The 20,007-nt window shown below is 28.3% G+C and overlaps 1 protein-coding gene across 3 annotated transcripts; it reads right to left on the reverse strand.

The window, feature by feature from the left end:
• Positions 1-1,889: 1,889 nt before the first annotated feature.
• On the reverse strand, positions 1,890-19,265 carry LOC145181621 (ankyrin repeat and sterile alpha motif domain-containing protein 1B-like). 3 transcript variants are annotated; one of them, XM_090065446.1, is made up of 26 exons: positions 18,828-19,265; positions 18,273-18,353; positions 17,976-18,034; positions 17,570-17,667; positions 16,111-16,185; positions 15,831-15,911; positions 14,135-14,275; positions 13,981-14,056; positions 12,948-13,049; positions 12,696-12,733; positions 12,540-12,600; positions 10,759-10,790; positions 10,425-10,467; positions 9,393-10,321; positions 9,223-9,277; positions 8,310-8,425; positions 7,054-7,115; positions 5,022-5,211; positions 4,809-4,901; positions 4,337-4,696; positions 4,062-4,205; positions 3,877-3,948; positions 3,700-3,786; positions 2,923-3,060; positions 2,734-2,778; positions 1,890-2,572 (listed from the first exon to the last, which is right to left on the reverse strand). In XM_090065446.1, the coding sequence occupies exons 1-26, from the start codon at positions 18,917-18,919 to the stop codon at positions 2,504-2,506; spliced, it is 3,339 nt and encodes a 1,112-aa protein (XP_089921572.1). In that variant the 5' UTR covers positions 18,920-19,265; the 3' UTR covers positions 1,890-2,503. The 3 variants fall into 3 exon arrangements, 2 of the variants coding, with proteins under 2 accessions (XP_089921572.1, XP_089921573.1); XM_090065447.1 differs by having other exon boundaries at positions 12,540-12,619; positions 18,828-18,984; XR_016444549.1 differs by lacking the exons at positions 1,890-2,572; positions 2,734-2,778 and having other exon boundaries at positions 2,954-3,060; positions 4,809-4,909.
• Between the last annotated feature and the right edge of the window lie 742 nt (positions 19,266-20,007).

Below are 20,007 nucleotides of genomic sequence, written 5' to 3' on the forward strand. Positions count from 1 at the left end.
CTTCTCAAGGCTTACTGTGTTACATTTACCTTGTGATGATACAATAATGCTCTGTGGAACACAACGTCTTGGTTGGATGTGGACTGTATTGATGTAATGAAACACTTGTTGTATTTCACTTCTTGTATTGATGTTCTTCGATAAAACACTTTGATAAAACTCACTTCGATAAATTGTCTTGATAATACTGACTGACTGACTGAATTACATGTCGATTTACATGTCTCTTATATAGTAAAATGAACCTGTTCTGGAAGATTTTAGATGCTTCTTTTCGATGCTTCTGGAAGCTTCTGGATGCGTCTGGATGCTTCTGAATGTTTCTGGATGCTTCCAGATGTTTCTTCTGGAAACTTCTGGATACTTCCTTTAATTATTAAAAAACTTCCGTGACGTTAACACGGACCAGACTTAAGAAAATGAAACAAACCAAAAAAGTTGCACTTGTTTAGTCCGCTGCAAAATAGCACTTGTCAACGAAATTCTGCCTGTGTGCTGTCACCTGTCAGCTGATTGCTCATGTCATGGCATGCTATGACTCCAGACTCCTGAACTGTTTGTTGTGGTAGTATAGTTCGTTTCGTTTTTAAGACATGTAAAATTAGGAATACTTTTTAGCATTGTTCGATGTTGGTTGGAAATGTTTTGTCCAATACTGTATATCTTCGATTTCTATTGGAAGTCCATTCATCCAGAGTCAATCATCGTTCTCAATTATTTTTGACAAATCATAAGCCTTTTTTTTTAAAGTTTTTTCCTGTATTCCAAAAACTTTGAAGTCACAGCTTTGAACTTGCAATTTTAAAACCATGAGCAAAGCCTACCCTTTTTGAACACCCATACTTTTTTCACAATTTATAAATGGAAATCAGATGAACAGCAACCATTTGAACTAAAGCAAGTTCAGATGGATCTTTATTGATAACAAACGAAAGTTGACTTGAATTCGAACTTAAAGTAAATTCTGACAATAAAGTATGGTGAAAAACTCCCGTCACTTATTTTATCTTTACATTTTCTACTTTTTCTCATTGATAGAGTAATGCTATTGTTGTTTGTCTTGCCTTAAAAGTTCAAAGACAATATTAATACTTAATAATATTTTCATCCTTTGTTGAAATTAATGCATTTTTTTAAGTTTCAGATTCACTTTCTTTAAAGGCTCCACTTATCCACATTCCATTCTTAATTTTTTTAAACATTACTAGGGATATATATGTAAAACAAAATTAGATAAATATAAATAAAAGGTAGAACTACTAAAAATGCATCAAAAAACAAGAAAAAAAAAGTAAATAAATAAAAACCTTTTTGAGACTGGTAAAGTATTAAACAAAATCCAATGAAGTCTAGAAAAATGGTAAAACAAGGCCGATAAATCATCTAAATATTTATGAAAAAATTGATGTTATATTTTTAGGGTAACTGTATACAAAATTAAAGATATAAATACTTATGTACAAACTTCTCTAAAATATCAATTTTCTGTTTAATTTGATAAAAAATTAAAGTTTTTATACCAAAGTAAAATCAAATTATTACTTAAAATTGACTCGTTTACTTAAATGTTTCAGTCACTTAAAACAGCCCTACTGTCCACAATCTGCCATAAAATAAAATGTCAATTCTAGTCAGGAAATTGTCAATAGTGATAATAAGAAAAATATATCAAAGTAAGAATGAAAGAATAAAAGCAATAGAAATTTTGTTAAATTATCAATCTTTAATGGTTCAATTTTGTAACCCTGAGGTTTTTTTTGAAGCTGTAATATGTTAAGATAAATTAAAATTGTCAAAAAAATGAATTCTCAAAATGTCAAAAAAAAACAAACAAACAACAAAAACAACAAAAAAACAAATAACCAACCAAAATGATATAAAAACTAGCATTTTTTTCTTTACCAAAAATCTTTTTTTCTACTTTGATTAGAGGAAATTTGGTACATTCATTTTACTTATAAACAGTATAGAGCTACCAAAAATAACTATACATGTAAAAAATACAATTATAAACATCGTAACAATCAAAGGCTACAGTAAATACTTTTTGCTTCCTGGTAAGAAAAAGAAATAAATACATGCAACTTCAAAGTAAAAATAAAAGAAGATATTTATGAAAGTACAAAAATAAAAAGAAGAAAAAACCCCTTTTTTGAACATATGCAAATAAAAAAAAAACAGCAATAACCAATCATGTAATCTTTTAAAACACTATTGAATTATGAACTGAACGTCACCTTTATACAATTTCATTTAAAATCAGACAGTAAAAAAAATTGTCAAATAACTTTTCAATATATTGTCAAAAAGACAAAAAAAGACATGAAGTTTTTTTTTGTTTTAAAAACTTCTCTAAAAAAATTGTATATGATACTTTGACAGTGCACAAGCTTTCAAGGAATTCTTCCTCTTTGATAGTTTAGCAGCTTAGTAACAGTATTCTTGCTCATCTAATTATAGAATTTAAAAATGAAATAAACAGAGATCTTCCTTGCTTGAACTTTTAAATGAGGCCATCTGTGGTTTGAAGCTGTGCACTTTTGAGCAGCTGTACATGCTGTTCATAGGCAAGCTAGAAAAAGTTTATAAATTTATAAACTCAAATAAACAATCACTATGTTATTGAAGAAAATTTATACAAAAATTTTAAGAAAAATCTTGTGTTTTATTTTTCTAACAATAAAAAAAACCAGTAGGAATATTTTCAGAAACAATTAACAAAATCAAAAACACCTTAAATGATTGCCCAATGGTCACAACAATTTTCTCGGCTATTTCCTAAGATAGAAATTTATATACTGAAAAAAAACTGGTTTCAAGATATTTCAACTTCATAAATTGAAAAGCAAAACTATTTCAACCCAAACTAAAAGCAACAAATTTACAAATAAAAAAAAAATAAAATAAAAAAAATTGGTTAACCTCAGTTTCAGCTCTAAACACATGACAATAATTTTTCATTGTGTGCTGGTCTCGTGTAATATAAGCAAACACGCTCAAATCATCAGGATCTTGAGCACAAAAGGAGATGTGAACTATTTCATTTTGACTGATAATCATCTATAAAAACAAAAAAAAACACAACCATTTACAACCATCTATCCAATCGGATCAAACCCAAAAAATAAACTCAAATTTCAGCATGAAAAAAAGGCTTCTAAAATAAAAGTTGAAGACTTAAATATTAAAAATTTCTTTAAAGATCAAATTTACTAAAAAAAAAAACTCTTGATAAAAGTGAAAATGAAACCTGCTAAAATACTTTTTTGTTTCGTACAGATTTAACACTTTGAGACGCAATATTTATTTAAAACCTTTATTGTAGTTCCATTTAACTTTTCATAAAAATATTGTTCAATCATATCAAAAAAAAAAAAAAGGGTTTGAAGATTTAATGTTAAAAAACGAGATCAAATAATGCTAAAACACGAGATAAAATACTGTAAAACCTAAAATAATATAAATAAATTCAATTAAACTAAATAGCTGTTTGTTTCAGATATAAATAACTGCATTATGCAACTTCTAATGCTACTTCAAACAACATCTAATGCTATTTCATACAGCTTCGATGCAACTTCTATCCAACATCTAATAAAAGCTAATAAATTTTCAATTCAACTTCTAATCCAAAGTTTTGAATAACTTTAACATTTTTTTAAGTGATTTTAAAATATTTGCAATTTATTTGATGCATACCTTACTATTTGAGTCAATATAATCAATTCCTCTTGCAGATATAGAGAGTAGGATCAAAGGCATTTTGCTTATGTTACGGCTTATTGACTAAAAATAACAAATGGAAACCATGGTGAAAACAAATTATAAACATAATCCTTTTTAAAAATGTTTTAAATAATGATAGAAACCATGTACTTTCATTTTGGAGCAAGCTTCAAGTGTAGATTTCACACCTTTTACATGCTGGACAGGATGGGATCCTAAATACTAAACAAAAGATAAAACCAAATCCTAATCAAAAAAAAAAAAAAATTAAAGTAATTGTTAAAACATTGAGAAAATAACTTCATGAGCAATGTAAAACTTTTTCCCCCTCTTACATGGGTTGGGTAGGAAACAGACCCCATAAGCAATAGATTGGGATCATGAAGCCATTCCTCTGATGAGGAATTAAGGTTGTTTTCTTTGCTACTACTGCTGACTGGGTTGAATAAGTTGCTTTTTCTTTCATTTTTTGACTCAGACTAAAAAGAATTTTGAAAACAATTTTTTATGATTGTTGACAGTTAAAATCATAAAAGTTCTAAAACAAAAACAATTAAAGAAATAAACTTTTACTATACAGCATCAATGGATCTTTATGAAATTCATATACCAATATAAGACTTTCAGATATTTCAGTAGTATCAACTTCATGCACAGAATTATTATTAAATTCAAATGCTTTAATGGAACCAGCTTCAAATGCCTCAATAGGACCAACATTAATTGCTTCTGGAAGAGCAGCTTCAGATGCTCTAATTGGATAAGCTTTAGTTGTTTTAGGAAAACCACCTTCAGTTGCTCCAGGAAGACAAACTTCAGCTTTCTTTTTTAAAGTTTGACTAACTTCACCAGCTCCAGGTGGAACAATTTCAGGTCCTTTTAATGATTTGAGTTGTGTTTGGTTAGTTTCTCCAAATATTGGCATTGTTTTTTTCTTAATACCAGAGTCTGCATCAGCAAATTTTTGAGCCTATTTTAAAAAAAGTCTAACTTCTAAGACTTAATTCAATTTTAGATTTATCATTCCCAGAATTTTACATATATCATTCCAAGAATAATGTAAAAACTTAAAAACAAATTACCCATGAGGTAGTTGATTTTTTTATTGGTTTGTTTCTATGCCCCAAGGATTTTAAAAGCCTTTTGCGATGACCAAGTGATGTGATTTCTAGCACCTGAACAACTTAAACAGTTTTGCAATTTTTTAGAAAAATAAGAATGTCATAAAATGAATGTATAAAAACAGGGAAAGAAGAAAAAAAAAAGGAAAAAATGAAGGAAAAACATGGACATACAGTCAGAAGCTCAATGTCCCAGATGACTCTCACTCTGTCAATACTCTCATAACCATAGCGAATAAATCTACTCTCATATTCAGACAACTTCAATTTCTCTAACAATTCATGAACATTCTCAGGAATTGAAAAGTTAGGGTCACCCATTTCTAGCATCTTTGGTAAGTCCTCCATAGCTTCAATTAGTTTTCTAAACAAAAAATATTACCCTTCAAATAATCATAATAATAAAACTTAAAATGTCGTAAGTAAACATTTAACAGTTAATAGTAAAACTGATACAGCTATTCACAAAAGTTTAAATGATTGCAGAACTTTTATCAAGTATGTTTGGTTATTGTTTAATAAAAAAAAACTGTAAAATGATATCAAATTAATTTTTTTTATTATTTAAAGACAAAGTAATTAGCTTTAAAATGATTATGAACATATTATAAAAACTTTAATATTTAGTTAGAAAAAAACAATTACAAAAAATCATATAGGAAAAATAAGAAGCACAAAAGTTTAAACAAATTGCAACATTCGATTAAAAAATGAAAAAAAAAAAGCAAAATTAATATTTAAAGTGTCCTCCTTTGTTTTTATAGCAAAGATAAACTCGTTTATGCATTGATTCAACTAATTTCATGCACATCATGCGAGGTACCTTCAGCCAGTACTCATTCAAGTGTTGTTTCAAATGCTGAGTTGATTGAACTTCATGGTATGTCAGTTGATTGTCGATCCAAGACCAAATATTTTCAATTGGGTTGAGATCTGGTGATCTAGGGCACCAGGGCATCACATTGAACTTTTTTTTCAAAAAATATTCTTTGGTTGAGTGAGCTGTGTGAGCTGAAGCCCCGTCTTGTTGAAAGATGAATTGCTTGCTTCTGCCCTACAAGTGTCTGATTAATGGAACTAAACACATTTCCAATGTGTTCTTGTAGTTGTATTGATTAATTTGGCTTTTGTACAGCTCACAGAAGCCTATACCTTTGTGAGAGAAACATCCCCAGATGCTAACAGAAACTCCACCGCCTTGTCGACGATGTTGCAAAAATCTGTCTGAATATTTCTCAGTTGCAAATCTTTTGACATAGATTCTTCCCTTGCGATTTACGACTTGAAAATTAGCTTCATCACTCCAAATAACTTTTGCCCACTGTTCTACAGACCAGTCCAGCCTTTCTTTGGACCACAATCGTTGTTAACGTTTATCCGTGATTGAAAGAATGGGTTTTCTAGCAGCTATTTACGGTCCAATACCTTTGTCCAACAACGTTCGTCTCACGAGCTCTCTGCTAACTTTTGGATTATTTTTTGACTCATTGAAGATTTGTGCTAGCTTTTTGTAGCTGAGTCTGGGGTTTTCTCTGCTCATTCTGAATATACCTCTTTTGTCACGGTTGCTGAGTTTGGATGGTCTCCCAGTACGCAGCATGTCAGAGACGTCCTTGGTAAGTTCCCAGGTTTTGATAGTTTTTCGAACTCAAGATTTAGAAATGTGAAGTATTTTGCCTTTTTGAACGTTTGTGTGATTTTTTGTCCTTGCCATACCAATAACTTGCCACTTGATCTCACTAGATACTGTTTTTCAACCCATTTGCACAAAATTGAAATTAATTTGAAATTTATAATATTTCAAGTTGATTTTTAATGAGTTAAAAGCTGCCTGATGATGTTGCGATAAATTTTTTGATTGTAAACGATTCAATTTGACTTTATTTAAAAGTAAAAAAAATTTTCGCACCTGATTTATCAATTAATTAGCAAATAATTTATCCTAAATAAAATCGTTTAAACTTTTGTGACACCTCTTAATTTGTATCACCTACCTTTTAATGAAATTTTTGAGTAAACAGTGATGAGTTGAAACCTACTTTTTTTTATTTTACTAACAAATAACCTATATACAATATTGGAAAAAAAATTATTTTGAAACCTTTTTCCGTTAGATTTTTATTCAAGAAAAACCGAAGATTAGATCTTAAAATTCTGTAATTGTTTAAACTTTCGTGAATAGCTATAGAATAAAAAAAAGACTTACTTTCTGTGATTTGAATCAAGAATACCTATTTCAAAAAGGTCTTGGTCTTCTACACATCCATTCTGAAATAAACACAAATCAAACAATGGGATCATTACAACAAAGTGTATCTTTTAACTTCTTTTGACTTCTTGTTTTCAAGCAAGTTGAGTGATAGTAAAACTTTAATATCAAACTCCAATCAGATCAAAGTTTTTTAAAAAGTTGGGTTTTTAGGAATTTGATTTTAGCTATATTACAGTGGAGTACCACGATAATCTGTAACTGTGTAAAAACTTCAATTATTATAATTTTACCAACAAAATTTTAAGTAAACAACCATTGAAGGTAAATAGATTTCAAGTTAAGAGGACAGCAGAGCTGCAAGATACAACCAACATCATCTGCAAAAAGTATTTGATACAACAGACTAAAAATGCTAATCTAAATGCTGCTAATCTAAATGCCGCTAATCTAACTGCTTTACTAAAGAAAAATGCATGCAATTGAAAGTTACTACCATTTTTAAATCTGGAGGACACCAACACTGAGGGGAGAAGTGAATTATGAACAAGCAATTATCAAATAACAAATAAACAGCTGAGAAAAAAAAGGTGTTTTACAATAACAAAAAAACAGCTAAGAAAAAAAGGTGTTTTTTACGAAATCTTCTAAATGAAAGTTGTCTAGAAATGGTATTTAACAGAAATTAAGTATGCATCATAATTATATATTACCTTCAAAATAATCAAAAATAATTCAAAATGATCTACAAACGATTGTGCTAGAATTTATGTTTAGTCAAATCAAAGTATAAAATTTTCTAAAAGTTTTAAAACAGAAAGTTATTTACATTAATTATAATTACAAAAAAAAAACAGCATTTAAACTAATAAAACAAAAAGTCAGCAGCTTTGACCACTTCAACTGCCAGCTTAGATGCCAATTGCAGAAAATCAAACCTGTGTCTGGCAAATACACCTGCATTGTAACACTTAAAAGAAATTTTAAACGATGTAAAAGTTGCTTTTAATTTAACACCTTTTTATGTTAATTAAAGTAGTTTAATCTCTTACTAATAGCATAACAAATAATTGGGTAAACTTTCAAGAGTTTAGGTCGCTTGATTGCAGAGTTATTCAAGAAAATGCGAACGTCAACATACTTTTGAGGGCTGCTGTATTTATGGGAAATATGTTATATGATCTTATATGGGAAATATAGTAAAATGAATTGGTAAAAACTATATAAACTGGCTTTATAAAAAAGAAACTTACCAAAAAGTCAATCTCATCAAACCCATTAGCAATAAATAGTGGTTCATATTGATGAAGATGTAAAGATGCTAACCACAAAGAAACATTTTCTGTTGATACTTTTCTTGAAGGTATTTCTGAATGAAAATGCATGATAACAATATAAATGTTGTTAAAATAAAAAATAGTTTTACAAATGTTATAGTCAAACATTTAGATTTAAATTAAATATGTTGGTATGACTATCAATGTGAAGAAACCAATGAGGTGTCAAAATTCAAATTAATAAAACTTTTATGACATATTTGAATAATTACCAACGAGAAAAAGTTTGACTAAAATTTATGAATTAATATTATAAAAACTGTCTGAAATATTTGATGCATCAAATCATTGTATGTATGTAATGTATGTAATGTACGTAATGTATGAAATGTATGTAATGTATGTAATGTACAGAATGTATGAAATGTATGAAATGTATGAAACATATGTAATGTATGTAATGTATGTAATGTATGTAATGTATGTAATATATGTAATGTATGAAATGTATGCAATGTGTGCAATGTATGCAATGTATGCAATGTATGTAATGTACGTAATGTATGAAATGTATGTAATGTATGTAATGTATGTAATGTATGTAATATATGTAATGTATGCAATGTATGTATTGTATGCAATATATGTAATGTAGTGTATGCAGTGTATGCAGTGTATGCAGTGTATGCAGTGTATGTATGTATGTATGTATGTATGTATGTATGTATGTATGTATGTATGTATGTATGTATGTATGTATGTATGTATGTATGTATGTATGTATGTATGTATGTATGTATGTATGTATGTATGTATGTATGGATGGATGCATGCATGTATGTATGTATGTATGTATGTAATTTTCAAAGTTTGGTAAAATAATTTTTACCTGTAATACCACTCATATCCATATAAGTTTCAAGATTAGAAAGGAAATCATCAATCTGTATAAAAATATTTTTTTCAAAAAGATTCTGTAACAACACATCATTACAAAAAATTAATACATATGTAATATTATTTTAAAATATAACACTAAAATTTTTAAAAAAATATTACCTTGTTCCACTCAAATGTTTCATTAAGTGAACCTTCTGACTTAAGTGCGCTCATTCGATATCTAGCATTATTATCTTGCTGTGATGTACGAAATTGTTTGACTTTAGTCTGAGGCTTAGGTTGTATTTGGTATTCAGTATAAACTGATGCCTGATGATCATATAGTTGATTATTTGTAGAACCAAGTTTTTTATCATCAGTTAATTCAGATTGAACTGATTGTTCATTTATCTGAGGAGAATCATTTTTAACTTCCATTTTAGATACTAAACTATTTTCCACTTTGCTTTTAACTTCTGTCAAATGTGACAGTGTAGAATTTGTAGTACCTTGTAACTTTTCATTTACAACATCCTCATTAGTTTTCCCTGGATTGATTTGGTTTTGTTTAGTTCGTTTTTGTTTGACTGGTTTAGTTTTAATAGGATGTGTTCCTTGAGAATCAAGTTGATCAAGAGGGTTTTCATGAGGTTTTTCATGAGATGCTGATGTCGGTAGACTTTGTGATACTGGTTTATTTTTTATGTTAACATTATCATAATTACATAGGGCAGCAGAAGGCGTTTCATATATTGTATTTTTATTTTCATTATCATGTTCAAGTTTTCCTGACGACAGAGTTGAATGCAATCTAAGCTGATCTTGCTGATTACTTTCTTCAGAAAACATTTTTTTATTGTTGAGTTTTACATTTTCATTTAAATTGCAATACACACCTTCATCAACATTTGTCTGTGGTTGTTCAGACTGAATGTCCCCCAACAAACAATAGCCAGAATATTGTTTTTCCATGTTAAGCAAAGATTTTGATTTACTTACCACTGGGCTAATTGAGGCTGTTTCAAAGTTACTGTTTTTTAAGTAGTCATCTTTAGTTTTTATCACAGGACCTTGAATTAAGGAATATGGACGATCTGGAAATCTTTTAGCTAAGAAAAAAAGAGTTCATTTTTGTAAAAAAAGATTCAATATTAATCTAATCTTATGGCATATTTCTATTTAAAGCAAATAAACAATATCATGAAACTATACCAGGTGCAGGTCTTGGAGGTGGTACTACATCATAGTTTGGAATCTGAAAAAAAGATGCAGTGCTTTAAAGTTTTTTAGGTATTTCATTTGATTGATTGTTATTTATATTTATCATGTAAAACGATTCATTGAGCTATATATGATACATAAACATAACATTTACAACTATTTCCCACTAACATAGTTATAAAATCTATTTGATAGAAAAAACTTTTTGACTATTTGACTTTGTTGAATATGCAGTTTTTTTTTGTATATATTAGTATTTTTCAAAACACATGTTAATTGTAATAATACAAATGCACAGAACACCTCTTAAGTAAAACATACATACTTTACTATTTTGCATAAGATTTGAGTTAACACCTATAAAAAAATTTTTTTTTACAATTTTACAAAGATATATGAAACAAAGCAATATTTAAAGAAATATACAGGGTAGCCCAAAAGTTGCAACACTTAGAGACCGCCGATTCGTTACTGTTTATCGGTTTGCGGATTGTGCACCGAATTATCTATGCTAAACGGTTCAAATTACTTACGGATTGATTTGATCCGAAAATAATGTATCGGAAAACAATTCGTTAAAATTTTTTCGGATTATTTTTTCGGATTGCAATCCGATTCGATACTTTCGGATCGGATTGCAATTCGAAAAACTTTTTTCGAATTGGAATCCGAACCGATATTATTTTTACGGATTTATACGGATTCAGAATAAAAATGCTTTTGAAATAAGATTCATTTTTATTCATTTATAATATTCAAATATACAATGAAACAAAATGATTTCCTTGTTAAGAAATAAAAAAAAGTCAAAATCACACTGAAAGTTAATCATTTTCCAAATTCATTTCCTGGCCACACAATGTCTTGAATTTTACTGAGTTGCTTAGTGTTTTCTTTCATATATACCAACATCTCAACCTTTGAGATTGAAAGATTGGTTCTTCTAGAGCTGTATATATTCCCTGCTGTTGAGAAAACTCTTTCAGATGTTGATGATGCAGCAGGTATACAGAGGTTTTTTCTGGCCAGCCTTGACATTATTGGGTAAATATACTGGTTTTGTTTCCAGAATTCCAGTACAGTTGTATTTGCTAGAACTGGTTTTGAATTCAAATACCCCTCAATTTCAGCAGAAATGGCTTTCTTGGTGGCATTTGGAAATAATTTCGATTATTTTAGTTTTTTCTTTATATTTGTCTTAACAAAAAATGATATTTTTGAGGCATGCATAAAGCTTTCAATAAAAGAACTAATTATTTAAAGGTTATTTGCCTTAATTGTTGAAATGAACGTAACAATTTTTCAAACTAGTTTTTATCTCTATTTCTATTTTTATTTCTGTTTATATTCAAGTAGAAGAAATATAACATATAAATTTTATCGGACCAATCCACTAATTGAAGCAATCCGCAAAGCGAAATAATTTGCAAAGGAATTCGATCCACAAAAAAAAAAACCCGCAAAAATCCAGTTTGAAATATTCTTAACTTTTAAATCAAAATAATATAATAATGGCTTACCGTAATAAATGTAAGTGAAGAATAGTAGACTTGATCTGTTGAACCAATTGTTGTAGGTTAAGATTTCCAAATAGGACTGATTGAAAATAAAAAAGAAATCCACTATTTATAGGACGCGCACATAATAAAAATGTAATTTATTGGACCACACCATTTAATGGTGACGCGATCGGATTGTAATTCGTATAATTCGCTAAGCGAACTAAAGTTAAATTGATTCGTAAAAATTTTTCAGATTAATAATCCGAACAGCAAACAGAATCCGAAAAAAAAAAAATCCGCTAGTGGTTCGTAAAAATTTTTCGGATTAATAATCCAAACAGCAAAGTGAATCTGCAAAAAAAAAATTCGCTTGTGGTCCGTAAATTAGTTTTCGGATTATTAATCCGAAAAATTTTTACGAACTGACTGTTTTAATCCGCAAAATAAGTCGGATTGGCTTTTTGCGGATTTTACGAATCGAATTGGCGGTGCCTAGCAACACTGTTGTGACTTTTTGGTTCAACCTGTATAACTAAAAATAATTATGAAACACAATTATATGTGTAAAAATTAAAACTTTAAAAAAATAATATAATTTTTTTACTTTGGGCCTTGTTGACTAGCTCATATTTCTGGCCGCTGTATGAAGCAGATGGTGATAAAACCTGGTTCAGAAAATTTAAACTACACCAGTCAAGTTTACTAATGATAAATGAACTTAAATAAAGCACTCATTAAGAAAAATAAAAATGGCACACACCTTAGCTTTACTTTTTTCAAGTCGAGTCTGTGTTTGTTCTAAAGAAATTATTTTGAATATATCTATAAATATTTAAATCATTGTGTTAATAACAATATTGCTGATGATGAAATAGATAAAACTGAAAATTAAATCAACAAGAATCAATAGAGCAATACATATTCGTACTGCAAATGATTATTTAGTAATTCAATATTGAGAAATTGACTGGAAAGTTAAAATCTGTTGAAATCATAAGAACACCAGCCTTACCGTATATGAGAGCAGTAATTTCTTGAGATATTTGTGATGGATGATCGCATAACAAGTCTAACACCTTTTCTCCATCATTGTTTTCTATCTCAATGTCAATACCTACGATGAATAAATTGCATAGAAAAAAGAAAATAATAAAGTTTAAATATTTTAAAAATAAAGTTTGTTGAATAGTAATGCTTAAATCATATTAATTGTAAATCTATGTTAATCATAAATCTACGTTAATCATAAATCTATGTTAATTATAAATCTATGTTAATTGTAAATCTATGTTAATAATAAATCTATGTTAATTATAAATCTATGTTAATTATAAATCTATGTTAATCATAAATATATGTTAATCATAAATCTATGTTAATCATAAATCTATGTTAATCATAAATCTATGTTAATTATATATTATACTTAAATCATATTAATTATAAAATGTACATTAATTCTATTAATGAAATTCATTAGTTAAATTATTTTTGGAGTCCAAAAGCTAAGTTTTTTTGATATTTAAGACTGGTCTATCATTTTTTTAAAACAGCTAAGGTCTTTATAAACTATCTGTCTAAATCATTATTTTAAATGTTAATTCATTCTCACCACTTGTTGGTAACTTTTGCCATTAATCTTTCCAGTAAGGGAAAGTAAGGCATATAAAATTCTGCTAAAGTTTAACAGAGGGATTAAAAAAAAAAAAAAAAAAAAAAGACTGAAATAAAGTTGCTGATAGAGCAGGTGATGACATAGTAGTGTCTTCTTAGTCAATAATAGGATGAAATACAATCATGACTTTCAATTAAAACAATTTTTTTTTTCTAAGTAAATCCCAATTTAATGACACATTTGATATAGAAAAAAACTCTAACAGAATTCTTTCTACCAACAAAGAAAAACTTCTTCTTCAGAGAAGATCTTATGATGAGTACACAAGAAAATTAAATTCCATCATGGATTTGGACCATTAATTCTGAATTTTCAATGCAACTTTCTTTTTTTAATTATTACAAAAACTAAATGTGGTAAAAAAGCATACCCATCTGTAAAAGCAACTTTGACACGCCTACTTTACCATATAAAGCTGCACAGTGCAAAGCAGTTCCCATATCACACTAGAAAAAAGGAATTGAAAAAAAAAAAGTCATAATATTCTAGAAAACTTTATCTGTCAACATTAAAAACATACTTACAGTAGCATTTACTGGCATTCCACTTCGAAGAAGTAACTCAACCACTTTTTCATGTCCATTTCTTGCAGCAAGATGCAGAGGACTATGTTTGTGTACAGCATCAAACAATAAAGTTGGATCATATAGTAAGAATAACTGAACCTGGATAGCATTTAAAATTTAAAGCATGAGTAACTCAATAAAGAATTTTCATACAAACTTTACAGGTCTACAAAATTGGAAAAAGTTACTTTTGTCTGCCCCAAGATAGCCAAAAGTACAATATCCCCAGACTCCAAAAATGTAAAAATTGAAATCAGGTTACACAAGAGAATCCAAGTGTTCTCAGAGTACCAAAAATTATCAGACTTTTTGACTCAAAATTACTCCAGATGCAAGGGTGTGAGCTGGCATGATTTTGAAGTCCATAGATGATGCTTTCAAATTTCATGTAGCAAGAAATGATAGATTTCACTGAACTTGCACAGAAAAGTGACCAGATCATTTCAGAGTTGGCAAAAAACTAACCCACTTGGGTTTTTGTTGGGTTTAGGGGTTTTTTGCATGCAAAAAAATCTGAAGTTTGGCATAGTAAAAAACTTATATTGGGTAATATAATGGGTTGAGCTGCAATTAAAGGCAATTGAACAAATGGCAGTTTTATCTTTTTTTTTAAAAAAGAAAATTGGTTCCTTTTACAAAGATATTTGTAGGAAAATACTATAACCATCAAACATAATGAATTAAATAAAGTATATTCAGAGTGCATAACAGACTATTACATCATGTCATTGATTGGCATATATAAGCTTGAAGTATACACTAGATTAACACAAAGTACACTAGACTAACACATCACCAGTAGTCTTGTAAGGCTCTAGAAACAATTTCTGTTCGAAAGAGCTTCCTAAAGATTTTAAAGGCTTTCATAAATTTCCTAATACCTTTGGTGATGCAATTTGTTCTGCTGCCCTTGAATCTTTAATAGCAAGTTGCTTGAGGTTATACTCTGAACTTATACTGATTAAACTAATGATGCACACCTTGGCCTATAATGCTCAAACAAATTGCACAAACTTTTTTTCATCTTATTGAATTGTAGTTTGGCAGAAGGCTTTCTCTTTTTGCCAAAATACAATTCAACAAGATGCACAAAGGCCCCTTAGAATTTTTAGGTCTTGAAAGCCAAGATTAACCTGAAGGATTTTCAAAATTCTATCAGCCTATCAGCTTGAAATCCAGTAAACTCTCTAGCTGATTTTTTCATGCACAGCAAGGAAATTGTTTTTCTGTATTCTTCATGACTTTTAGCTTTATTAGGCATTTTGACAGTTTTCTGAACGAATAGTTCAAGAATCAAATCTAAGTCTAATAAAGACACTATTTTCTCAAAAATTTATTACCATTTGCAAAATTTCTACTGTTACTAGACAGCAGAAATTTTGGTCATTTTATTTATATATGTAGAAATAAACAAACCTAATTCTAAAATTATTTTTAGAGACAATAATTTAATTTCAATTTTAATATTTTTTCACCCAATATAGTTTGGCTTTTTCAAGACACACCAAAGTAGTTTTTTCCAATTTTAAATATCTGTGATGAAAAATTCTAAAAAAGGTTTCTGTTTAATAAATAAAACAATGTGATTACATCTTTAATAATTGAAGCATATTATCAAAGAAACTCCACATAAAAAAATTTAGTAAGAAATTACTGTAGCTAATCTGCCATATTGAGCAGCAAGGTCAAGAGCTGATTCCTCTTTTGAATTACGCAAACGTATATCAGCATGGCACTAGCAAAAAAAATTATTGAGAATATTTTTTAAATTTATTTAAGGCAAATTGTAAATAATTACTGTATTTACTGATATAATGATAATTAGATTTATGTTTTACATTATTTATTACGGTATATACATTATCATATTTATATTATCATAAATAGGTTTATGCTTCACATTTCATAACAATCATCATAACTAGCATATATACCTCTAAAAGAACTTTTGCAACTTGAACGTGGCCATACTGTGATGCTACATGAAGTGCTGTATCACCAGCAACATTCTAAATAACATTTTAGTGCATTTTTAAACTGTAATATTGTTTTTGAAAAAAACCATTATTTTTATTATTTTAATTAAAATTTCAGAATTCCAACTACAATTTAAAAAAAAGTAAGTGAACTACAATTAAAAATCATTTTCCCAATTTTTGTAATTCAAAAATTCTTTTTTACACAGATGGATTTTTCTTATTTTTACATTACTATTATAGTACAAAATGTATTATATATTTAGTAAATGCATTGAATTATCATATAGTGATAACACCAAACAAGAAGCACACTTAATTGACTTAAAGTTAAAAGCACAAACAGAATCAATAATAAAAAGTTTATCACTTTAACAAATTGCTGCAACCATTAAAATACAAGTAGTGCTGAATAATGATGGTGAGATTAATGCCATTAATTTGAAAAAACTCTTAAACTTTTTTTATGACTGTGTGATAAAATGTGCCGAAAAATTTTTACTTTTGTATCAATGGAATTCAACAAAACTGAACTAAAAGAAATAAAAAAAAAAAAAAAAACAAAAGAAAAAGTAAAAGACAGAAGGTAAAAAGTCAAGTTTTGTATTTTTATTGAACAAACCATCAAAATTACTTTGTTAAAAGTCAATGAAGTTATTGAATGCACTATAGATTTGTTTCAGAACATAGGTAGGATTGATGGAAGATACTTTGATAAAAGGTGAAAAGATAATACTTCTATGCATCAACAACTTTAGCCTAATAGAATAGCTGACAGGGTTTTCTCTAACAACATTTTATATTCCATTAAAACTATGATAACTGGATGAACATACAGTTTAAATGTTCACACTTCAAAACAATTATAAACATTTAAAATTTGTTATTCTTATAAAATTTGGCATAGAGCTTAACATATATGGAATGATAATCATCATTCCAATTATAATTGCAATATTCAAAGCATTAGTTAAATCATTCTAAGAAAAATTTTCTTTTTAAAAAAAGAGTTTAACGACCCTCATAAAAAAAAAATCTCCTTGTTTTGAGCTTTGAGTCAGTAAAATATTTGAGTATAAAGTGTGATACTATAAAATGGGGATTAGCCAAAAAAGTTTGAATAATTAATCAATTACTAACATAACTTAAAACATTCCCTAATATCTTTATATGAAAATATTCATACTGGTGTTAAGTTGGCTTAGTGCATAGATAAATTCACCATAAAAATATTCTTTTTTAACTTTGATTTAAAAACCTAAACCAAAAAAAAAATCTTGACTTTCTTTATATAAATTGATTCAGTGTATGCAGTTTAGAAAGGGTCAATTTTTTTGACCTCTTTTGAACTACTTAAAATTAACTATTTTTTAAAGGTAAAAAAAATTATTAAAATGTCATTGTTATAATAACTCACAGGCTCATTTACACTGGCTCTAGAAGGTCCTCTGGTTATAAGTAATGATACAACTTCATGATGTCCATTAAATGCAGCAAGATGCAGCGGAAAACTTCCTATATGTAAAGATAGATTAAATTATATATAAAACAGCAACCTGTAATAAAATTATTTGAATACTTCTCTCTTTGCTATCATCAAGATAAACCATGAAATCAAAAACCTCTAATTCAATGATGAATAAGAGGTTTCTAGAAAAGACAAAATGACTCTATACATTAGAGAGACTTTTCAAAATAAGAGTTTAATATTTTTGAAAAATACCTGTTATCATTAAGCAAGAAAAAAATGTATTTCACAAACAGTTTTAAACTTTAAAATCAGTTCAACAACAATCTAACATTACTTAAAGTATATAATGCACCTGCATTATCAGGTATATTTGCAGAAGCATCGTTGTGAAGTAGAAAACTGACAACATCCCTAAAAAAATTCTTAAAAATGAAGAACATTAAAATGCTCTTACTGCTAAAAATGTAAAATACTTCTTTTTGAACTAACTTGACTTAATTTTTAACTAAGAAATTTATGAAACATTTTCTTTGCATTAATTTAATTTTTAAAACCCAAATGTAAAAAAACTTATTTTATTTTCATTCAAATTAAAAATGCATTACAAGCATTCTTATCCATTGAACACAAAGTTTAAAACACATCATACTTCTCCCCATTTAATGCAGCTAGATGAAGAGCTGAACATCCTGAATCATCTCTCCAGTTAATGTTTGGTCCTTTGAACAATCTAAAATTAAGTAGTCATAATGTACACTCAGCTTCCTGCTTAAGAACTGCAAAAAATCCATATTTATGTATGTATGTATGTATGTATGTATGTATGTATGTATGTATGTATGTATGTATGTATGTATGTATGTATGTATGTATGTATGTATGTATGTATGTATGTATGTATGTATGTATGTATGTATGTATGTATGTATGTATGTATGTTGTATGTATGTATGTATGTGTGTAGGTATGTATGTATGTATGTATGTATGTATGTATGTATGTATGTATGTATGTATGTATGTATGTATGTATGTATGTATGTATGTATGTATGTATGTATGTATGTATGTATGTATGTATGTATGTATGTATGTATGTATGTATGTATGTATGCATTTATGTAAAACTTAGCTTTAAAATTTTACAAGAAAGTGAAATACTAAAATATAGTTTACATATACAAAGCTCAATTCATTTATTTTACCCAAATACTTTTGATTTTTGAGTCAACAATGCCTCTAATTTAGCTAAATTTCCTGTTTGAGCTGCTTGAAGTATTTCATGTTCTTTTCCCATTGTATACTTTCCTCTAAACCAACTTTCATAACTGGGTGTATCGATAAAATTTGGCTTGGACTGACGGTTTTATACGGATTATTTTTATTTTGTCTAAAAGCGGCTCGGTTTTACGCATCGCATATATATTTGTGTACTGCCATATCATAAATCCTTATCAGAATTGCATATTAATTTTAAATAGAAAGATAATAATAAAGAATTAAAAATTCTACTTAGAAAATATGAAATGTATTAAAATTGGTTTTGTTGAAATAACACCATAATATTACACATCGTTTTTGTTGCTGTTTTTTAAACTTAAAAACATTATTTGTTTTTGTTTCACGTGAATTGACAGAGTTTCGTTTTGGTGTTGACAGAGATAACGTAAAAAGGAAGAACGTACCACATGCGCGTTTTTACTTGTGTAAAAAGTGAAAAGCTAAAACCAACTTCAGATTAAGTTACACGTAAAGTCAATTTGTAATTTTCTAGTTATCATCTTTTTATTTTTTAAAGTGATTATATGAAATAAAAACCTTAGTATCAAGGCGGCATTTTGCTACATTTACTGAGTGACAAAAAATAACTGTCTTTAAATTTACTGCTTTCTATAACGAAAGTATTTTAGCGCAGCAATATAATTTTCGTTTCGTTGAAATCATCCCACTTTTTTTTGTATTCATTTGCGCATTGATATTTCTTATTGTGTTGTGTGTTTAGAATGTCGAAATCGTGTTGTAATTTTGAAGCTTTCTTTCCAAGAACCGTAAAATTATCAAAACTAAATTTGATTGTCTTCATGAAAAAAATATTGCTTATGAGACCGGTATCAATCGTAAATCAGTTCTTCAAATCGTGAATCGGTTTGTCAAATCGCTCAAAGGGAGCTCAATTTCCAGCCATACAAGTTCTAAATAGTTCAATTGATTATTGTCTGTGGCTGAATTACTGTCGATGAATTTCAACCTCGTTTATGAAAGAAAAAAAAAAAACAATAACTTTAGGAAACGTAGTTTTAGGAAGGGGGTAGTTAAAGAAGTTGTTTAGGAAGGGGGTAGTTAAAGATTTTCTCATCGTACCACAAATCATTGGTTGAACAAGTG

Source organism: Hydra viridissima, unplaced genomic scaffold, assembly GCF_058129835.1.
Source record: "Hydra viridissima isolate aposymbiotic clone 2 unplaced genomic scaffold, HvirCarnegie_v1 scaffold_10, whole genome shotgun sequence".
NCBI lineage: Eukaryota > Metazoa > Cnidaria > Hydrozoa > Anthoathecata > Hydridae > Hydra > Hydra viridissima.

Bases quoted from the DNA above. Each gene is read 5' to 3' on its own strand.
- LOC145181621 (XM_090065446.1), bottom strand. From the start codon at position 18,919: ATGGGAAAAGAACATGAAATACTTCAAGCAGCTCAAACAGGAAATTTA. The intron at 3,787-3,876 runs GTACATGGTTTC...TGTTATTTTTAG, and splicing joins AAGCTTGCTCCAAAATGAAA to TCAATAAGCCGTAACATAAG. The intron at 3,061-3,699 runs GTATGCATCAAA...TTGTTTTTATAG, and splicing joins ATATTGACTCAAATAGTAAG to ATGATTATCAGTCAAAATGA.